The sequence below is a fragment of the Sceloporus occidentalis genome, unplaced genomic scaffold, assembly GCF_023333645.1.
Source record: "Sceloporus occidentalis isolate IW3139 unplaced genomic scaffold, rSceOcc1.0.p SCAF_6, whole genome shotgun sequence".
NCBI lineage: Eukaryota > Metazoa > Chordata > Lepidosauria > Squamata > Phrynosomatidae > Sceloporus > Sceloporus occidentalis.
The window spans coordinates 5,648,381-5,657,486 of record NW_028316986.1 but is presented as its reverse complement, the minus strand read 5'-3'; the positions used below and the strand labels follow the sequence as shown (position 1 = coordinate 5,657,486).

At 42.6% G+C, this 9,106-nt stretch overlaps 1 protein-coding gene across 5 annotated transcripts in view; it reads right to left on the bottom strand.

The window, feature by feature from the left end:
• MSRA (methionine sulfoxide reductase A) overlaps positions 1 to 9,106 on the bottom strand; it is a 305,188-nt gene that overhangs the window by 186,560 nt on the left and 109,522 nt on the right. For all 5 annotated transcript variants that reach the window (XM_089528791.1, XM_089528792.1, XM_089528790.1 and 2 more), the window contains exon 3: positions 1,039 to 1,158. In XM_089528791.1, the coding sequence (XP_089384917.1) occupies positions 1,039 to 1,158 (120 nt within the window). The remainder of the gene's footprint in view (positions 1 to 1,038; positions 1,159 to 9,106) is intronic.

The window sequence follows — 9,106 nt, the reverse complement described above, 5'->3', positions numbered from 1 at the left end:
TAATTACTTTTTAAAAAGCTACCCTATATTCCAGAAAATTACATGGATACATATTCAAGTCTGAATTAGAAGTATAATGCAAAAACATTCTGGTTTCAAGAAAACTGCAGTGTGTGGGTGAGGAGGGATGGTAATTACAGTGAAACAGCTGATGAACCACGAAGTTTTCTCTCCATCAGATTTTGGTTCCACTTGAGATGTGCAGATTTCAAATTGCTTATGAATACATTGATAAACAAGAAATTGTTCTGAACATCTGTAAGTAAACTATGAAGAGATATTTCATAGTGAATGAACATCACAGGTTTCACATAATGGCTGCCAAGAAACATGTATTTGTGTATTTAGTCAAATGCATTGGAAATAGCTCAAAAAACATATTCATTGCAAATGCCTTTTTCACATTTACATCTGTACAACAATTTACTGTGGTGCAAAAATAATTCCCTATCAGGGTAGTTATTGGCTTCAGAAATCTGAGCAGCCCAATGGCTGCTTCAGTTCAATGCAATATGCCATCTATCTTGTAAAAAAAAAAAGATGATGTATATATCCATCTTTACAATAAAAATACATCATAAAGCACAGTAATGCATTCCTAGTTTTGGTTAATGATCTGCTAGAATCAAAATTGAGGCTAAGCTATGAAAGGGTTAAAGTGAGTGGTTGCTATAATTTAACATATGGACAATCATGCTTCCAGGCACAGCTTGTGCTACGTAAGACCTTTTTGTGTCATTTGATAATAAAACACTCCCTTTTACTAAGATACATTCTGGGAGGTCTGTTGCCCCAAGTGGTTATACTGCATGATCAGAGAGACATGCTCCAAGATCCCTGGCTGCAGTGACACTGGGACACATCTCTTGGATCCTAAGCAGGATTGGTTGGTTTAAACCAGGATGGTTTAAGTCATTGTTTAACTATAGCTTCATATCTTTATATGCCATTATTCTCAATTTACTATGTACTTGTTTGTTTCTAAACATTGCAGTATTTCATTAACAGGCTTACCATCTACAAAAGAGCCTGTCTTACCTGAACAAACCTCCTCATAGGTGGGATTTGGGGTGTGTCCACCTGCATAACCAACTTGAGTTGAGTAGACTCCTTTTTGCCTCCAGAATTTCCTCTCTGCTCCCCAGAAGCAGCCCATCCCTGCATGAAACACAAGTATTATTACTATTTTTAAAGAATTTGCAAGTAACCTTTCCATTCAAAAACTGAATGTTCAAGGAAACATACATCAGAGTTATAAATATATTGATAAACAGGGTTTTTTATGCAACAAGAATATAAAACAAAAGCATAGCATTTATGTTGTTGTGTGCAGTCAAGCTGTTTCTGGCTAATGGTGATCATATCATGGGATTTTCTGGGGCTGAGAGAGTGTGACCCAAATCCAGTAGGTTTGCATGGCCAAGTGGGGGGTCAAACCCTGATCTCCAGAGTCGTAGTCCAATGATCAAACAATTACACTATGCTGGCTCTCACGTAAAGCAATAACAAAAACCACAGTCCTAAAAATAGATTTCATCAGAGTCCATTTGCAAATACCTTAGGAAACAGAACAGCTTTCAAACTGGAAGAAGGCCCACCACAGGCTTTGAGGTTAGGCAAAGATCAATCCATGGGGACGAACAAGATTTTGCCCGAGTGTAGTTACCAGCTCCTTGCAGAGGACCAGAAGGTGTGTTCATAAGATCATGATTCGGAGGCATGAATGCAGTATAGCACAGGAACTGTCCAGAAGGTTGCTAGAACTAGAAGCTGATCTATTGGGTTGTTGCACTGTCATGGCCGGGAACACAAGGCCCTTGAAGACAGAGGTGTCCAGTAGCAGGGATGTATCTGAATGAGTTCCCATTCCTGAACTGGGGTCCTCTGCTCTGAATCTTACACTCTGCTTGTGAGACCTCCCATCATCCTGCTACCATCCTATGAGGAGTGGACCTCAGATGCCTTTACAGAAGAAACAGATCTGAAGAAGCAACCCCAACCAGAAATCCATTCCTTAAATCCTCACACAAATATACACACTCTGGAGTAGGCCGGTGCTATAGCAATGGCCAATGACTCTTTACTAAAGATTACTAGAGACTTGGAAATTATTTACATTTATATTTTTAACTGAAGTAAATGATTTTAATTGGATTTCAGCTTTAACTTAATTCCAGAACCATGTTCTTAATTAAATGGTAAGTAGTGTTAAAGAACCAAAAAATTAAAAATTTCCAAGTTGTTTCTTTACTCAAAGTCTAGTTTTCTTGAACTTTTGCAGATTAATCTCTCTGGGATGGTGAATTACTTTGTTTAGGTCACAGATTCCAAACCACTTGTTTCAGTTCATGATTATAATACAGCAGTTTAGATAACCCTCAGATTAAAAGACTGCAAACCCATGAATAGTAAGGGCAGCTTGGAAAGTAGGTAATCATCTTTGTATCCTAGTAATTTTCATGTATTCTACACTTGACATCTCATTTGTCCCAAGAAACTAAATTTTGAAGCTCCATTCTGGAATGCTTGCTGGGATCCACATGGGGATCAGTAAAACAAAGAAGTCTAGGAAGGATAAGGAGATACGATTATGAGGGAGGGAGAACCAAGAGAAGGTTTTTTGATGGTGAGGATAGGAAATGGGATTTTCAAAAATTCATGGAGCTGTTTCCTTGATTCCCTGTACTAGGAGGGAGGTGGCTTATAAATAAACATAATAAACATAATAATAATAATAATAATAATAATAATAATAATTTTCTTCCCCCACAGCTCAAATGTGGGTGGAATGGGCAGGAGGAAAATCACGGGTGGCATTTTTCAGCTTCAGTTTGAAAAGCCTTTTGCTGCAAGCATTTAATTCAAATTTAAACAGGTATTTAATCAGAAACATAACCATTTTTCCTAGTCTAACTTAAATGCAACTGAATTGGATTTTTAAGCGTTGTTTACTAAACACAGAGACCCTTTTCTACTAACACTCCTATATCTGCTCCTGACACCGCATTTGTGGAGTGGGAGCTTTCTGAAAGACATTCCTAGCCAGCTGACCGAATGCTGAGAGTAGCTCCAGGCCAGTGTCGGAGTAGAGAGAGACTGTAGTGCAGCTGCACAACTGCTCTCCAAAGTGCTGAAACATCACCCAAAGTTCCCACTGCAGTTCTGAATCAGCTTTGTCCTGTGCCTGCACCTATTAGCTGCCTCACATCATGCCCTGAGCCACTGCCCAGAGGAGACGTTGCTGTCTTTGTGAATCTTCAAGTCATTCCTGACTTATGATGACCCTAAGGTGAACCTTTCACAGGATCTTCTCTACAAGATTTGTTCAGAGGGGGTTTGCCATAATCTTTGTCTGAGGCTGAGAAAGTATGACTTGTCCAAGGTTACCCAGTGGGTTTCCATGGCTGAGTTGGGAGTCGAACCCTGGTCTCCAGAGTCCTAGTCCAGTGTTCAAACCACTGCACCACACTGGCTCCCCTAATGGCAGAACCCCATAACAGACCAAAACAACTCATGCAGCGACTTCTGCATTTTGGATGCGGAACACAAAAGCACCAATGAAACCTCTCAAGGCTTTCTAGAAAGCATGGCCTAAAAGGTTCTGCTCCACACCTTCCCAACACAGACCAAAAATGAAGCAATGTTGACAACAGTCTCCTTGGATGACTCCAGTAGGGAGGGAGGAATGCAAGACAGCAAAAGCAGACCTTGGAAAATTACTTTCAAAAGTAACTCATTATGTAACTCATCACAGAACCCCCCCCCCAAAAAAAAAACACTGTTTTTACTATTAGAAAAATCCACACAGCACCACCAGTTAAGTAAATTTTATTATATCAGGCCAAGGTCCAGAGGTTGTATCCATTATGCTTCCCCCCATCTGCCCATCCTAGGTATTTTAGTCCCAGAAGAGGTCTTTTTCCAGACCTGGAAGTAAACTGGAATTTACTTCTGATTTTGAAAAAATGCCTTCCTTGGATCTAAATATGTTGAGGAGAAAAACAAGTAGAGGTTGGGGGGGGGGGCATTTTGAGGTCTTTGTTTTCAAAATATAGGGCCTTGAGGCCCACAGTATCCCAGTAGGGGCTATATGCACTATTTCCCCCCTCCCTTAACTAGACTCATCACAAATATGGGAATCTCATTAAATTCACATTTGATCATAATACAAAGTTTTAAAATGCTGGTTCTTCCTCACTTCCCATGACCTATTTTACCCCCTACAAAAAGCCTGCTTTCAAACTGCTCAGTCTTTGGTAAAAAAGAAATATTCCCATCTATGTAAAAGCTGGAAGGCTGGTTAAATGGCAATCACACATATTTTAACAGCATAATTTTCTTTTAGCTGATTAGCAAACTGTCAAAACACAATAATTTGTATTAATGGCAAACATTCATTTAATGTTCTGCTTCCTGGCATCTGCAATCTTTAAAGGTGGCAGAGCCATAATTAACTAAATTAGAGATCATACAGGAAGAGGGGGAAACCCTCTCATGCTAGCCAATTCATGCATGCAAATAATATTCAAAGTGCACATGTTGATTCACCAACATGGCCAGTTAGCCAGTATATCAGAGCTGCAACTTGAACAGAATTCTGCCAACTGGGACAATCTGCAGGTATGATTTAGCCCCCCAAAAGAACAGAAAAACACTGTTGCCTGAGAATTCTCCCCAGGAAGCTGAATACTCCCAAGAAGGCAACAAACTAAACTGCCAGAATAGTATTACTGTCATACGAAGCACCTTGAGTCTGTTTATTCTGTGGTCTGCTGCCCCACAAGATACTGACTTCAAAAAAATAATATGCCAACCTAACAAGAAAGACTTCATACTGAAAAGGGGAAAAGTGACTTTCTTTTCTGAATGCCAAAATTCCTACTTACCTAGTGAGGGGGTTTTCATGTGTGTTGCCTACCTATGAAGTTAGGGGCTGCTGGGCAAGTTCGTTGACAACTGTTTATGCTAGCTATTTTGCCTCTCCCACTCCTTTCATGTTAAAGACCCAAGGCAAATGCCAAAATGGAAGCCATTGGGGGATAACAGTTGAATGGTATTGTCATGAATACAAAAACTTCACATATAACAGCAAAGATTTGAGCACAGTGGACCCTTCCCATCTGCAGGGGTTCAGTTCCATCCCCCCCACCACCACAGATACAAAAATGTGGATGGTCACGCCCCATATTGTTCTATGGTGGCAACGTGCATGAGGATGCATCAGTGCATCCACATGCCCACACCACCATTGAATACTATGGGGTGCAGCAATCTGGAAGCAGTCAAATCTGCAGATCACCAGCCTGGCAATACAAAGTGTTTGAATTTTCAAGAGCTATGTGGATTTCAGCTTCAAACCTCAGGCCATCCCAAGTAACTGTTGCTGAAATATTAAAATATTATTTGAAACATGACAGAAAAAAATAAATCACTAAACTCATTTGGCTAGATTGCTATGCTTGTATCAGATGATGTTTTATCTTAAAAAGGGTTCTATATAGTTCTTCAAGTAATTTTCAAAGAAGTAGCTGTGTCAGTCTCTTGCAGCATAAAAAAAGAGGAAGGGAGAAAGAATGTAGCAGAACCTTTAAGACTAACTGGTGTTTATTTTCACATGCGCCTTTGTGGATATAAACCCACTTCTTCAGAGGCAATAGAGATGGGTTTATACCCACAAAAGCTCAAGCTGAAATAAAAACCAGTTAGTCTTAAAGGTGGTTGCTGCATTCCTTTTGTACGCTTCACACTCCTTTACTCCTTTTTATTCTTCATATTGGAAGCCTATTAAATTGGGATTGCTCTCTCCCTATGTAGATAAACATAGTTGAGTAACAGAGCACATCATCCGCATGGCAGATGGTCCTGGATTTAATCCCCAGCATTTCCAGGTACAAAAATCTTAAAACGGCAATGATGAGAATGCCTCCAACCCAAATCCCTAGTGGGTTACTGTCAGTTAGAATAGGCAGTGAGCTAGGAAAATATGGTGTCGCTTCATATGTGCACATTTCCACCCATTTCAACTGACCAATCTCATTGTGCAAACTTTTTAAATGGTAGGAAGAAAGAAACTAAATATTCTGGGTTTGAGGCTTATTTGTTATCAAACTGGAAGATGCTCTCCATCTCTATTTTGAACTGGATACAATCTGACATCCTGAGCTGCATCCTTTCTTTCTGTTTCTCCTGCTTCAAGTTACTTTGAGGTTAGGACCTCTCTAGAAGTGAATCAGAACAGCTGCCTGCTGCCTCCTTCCCATTTCAAAGTTTCTCTAAAAGCTCAGTTAACAGAACAAAGGCAGATCTGCCGTCAAACAGATCACAAAGGCATGGCCTTCCTTTGAAACTTCAGAAACAAACTTCAAACTGAAGTCATGTACTCTGTCCGGCTCTTATCTTTGTTGCTGGATGAAATGTACTAAAAACAAAGAGACAGAATCAAGATAATTGTACTTCCAGAATATTCTGTATCTGGAAATAGACAAGAAGACAGAGAAGAGAGTGTGAGGAACTGTATTCTGGACCCCAAAACCCTCTGTTTCCTAGTAGTTAGGCTACTGTACATTAGAAAGTTCCACTTTTATTACAGGATATTTTTATTGTTGCTTTTGTGACCTGGAAGCTCACATAAGCAACTTGACATGGCCACAAGTTCTAGAAAGGGGGAAATGGAATATAGAATTATGTCATCAGATGGAGGAATCCAGGAGACCGAAAGATGCAATATTACTGTACTAAATCAGAATGAATGAAGTTGCATTAAATACTCCCAAAGCAGTCTTCATTGGACACCTAACAAATTCTCAACCAATGAATGTAATTTATCCAGCATGGGTCGTCTCAGAAGGTATATCCAACTATAGTCAATAAAGCCAGATTTACTTCCCGCACACTCTCAACCCCCAGAATCCAACTTCCGCTTCTGTCCAACAACACTGGGGAGTATATCACACGGAGTTTTTGGGTGGTTTTGTAGCTCAGTTCCAGCTCACTTCTGAAGTGATTGCACTTCCAACAATGCGGTTTCATCTCACAAAGGGACTGTTTTATCAGACGCCATTGATTTCTATGGGAGCCCCTTGCGAACTGCTTCAGCAGCGTTTCTGAAGTCACCCCTCATTTTGGTTAAAACGGAAAAAAGTGGCTTCAGAGAATTCGCTTCCTGGCTGCCTTCGATTGCACTGAGAATTGGTCTGGTGTGGAAAAGCACTCCGATGCCACCCCCCTTGGCCTCTGCATCCTGCTCCGTCATCCCCCTCCTCCTCCTTCATGCCATCTCCTCCTCTCTGTCAACCAGCCGATCCCATCATCCCCTGCATCCCCTGTGTCCTCCTAGACCCCGATCTGCTCCCCTCCTGCAGCCTCCCACCAATCCCATCATCCCTGCCTTCTCCTAGACCCCATCTGCTCCTCTCCTTCACCCTGACACCTAACCCATCATCCCCTGACTGCTCCTGCATCCCCATCTTGCTCCCTCTGCCACCTATCCCACCATCCCCTGACTGCTCCTGCATCCTGATCCTGGCCCCAGCGACCCCCAGCCACCTATCCCATCATCCCCTGACTGCTCCTGCATCCTGATCCTGGCCCCAGCGACCCCCAGCCACCTATCCCATCATCCCCTGACTGCTCCTGCATCCTGATCCTGGCCCCAGCGGCCCCCAGCCACCTATCCCATCATCCCCTGACTGCTCCTGCATCCTGATCCTGGCCCCAGCGACCCCCAGCCACCTATCCCATCATCCCCTGACTGATCCTGCATCCTGATCCTGGCCCCAGCGACCCCCAGCCACCTATCCCATCATCCCCTGACTGATCCTGCATCCTAATCCTGGCCCCAGCGACCCCCAGACACCTGTCCCATAATCCCCTGACTGCTCCTGCATCCTGATCCTGGCCCCAGCAACCCCCAGCGAGCTATCCCATCATCCCCTGCCTTCTCCTAGATCCCGATGAAGGATGACAGCTAAGGAGGAGGCAGAGAAGGAGGACAGCATCCACAACCCCACTGAGCATGTGCAAGAGGGCCGATTTGAATCGTTGACCCCTCACAGTATGCTCTGGTGTGGTAATACAATGTGCACTCACTCTCCATTACTTGAGTCCGCATCATGTGACTTGCTTGGAATCGAACTGACTTCTCTTCTCTCTCACTTCGGAAGGGCAACAGAAAGGCAACCAGGTGTGGAAAAACATGACATTTTAACCTCAATCCGAATTGCTAGAGAGGAGTGACTCTGGATCTGGTGTGGAAAAACATCACGCTTTGCATTGGTAGAACAGGAGTGACTGCGGATCTGACCTGCAAACCCCCCCCCCCCCATGTGTGATAAGGTCCTATAACTGGATACAGCAACAGAAACACCATGGGATCAACCAGCACTGTCAGATCACACAGCTCAAACTGTTTACTGATTCATAAAACGGATGTGTCACACCTCAGCACAACTAGCCCTTCCAGGGCAAGTTAGCACTGCTATCCTTTTCAGGGCTAGCTGTCATTCTGTGGGAAAGTGGAATTTGAGAGATCAGCCTCTGCAACAGATTAATACACTGCTGAGTTATAGGCCAGTGAATGCTCTGAGAGCATAAGATAAAATTTTACAGCTAAAGCTCAGAAGGGATGGAACAAAGAATGCCTGAACAAGAAACAGCTGGAAGCCATATTTAAACATTAGCCTTTTCCTCACAGCATGGGGACTACTGTACATTCTCCAAAAATGCCAGTCTCCAGAAAACAGATGCATAATCCCAGCATTAAGGCTTGTTCCTATCACATGTACCACACACCACTCAGGGATGAGCTGAAGCTTGGTTATCCAGACCATGTGATATACCTAGGGGCCCCACTCCCTAGGAGAAGGAAAGGTGCATGCCACAGATGTGAAGATATACATCTGATATTACAGAGGCTGTCCATTTTACTTGTCTTGCATAATTGTCACTTGCTATTTGATGTTCTTTTGTTGCCTGTTTTATTGAATCATTTCCTATATTGCTATGTATTTTATATGTTTTATCCTACTAGAGAGGCCCCTTCCCCACCACCACTCTCTTTGTGTCGTGTCTTTTTAGATTGTAAGCCTGAGGGCAGGGAACCGTCCAA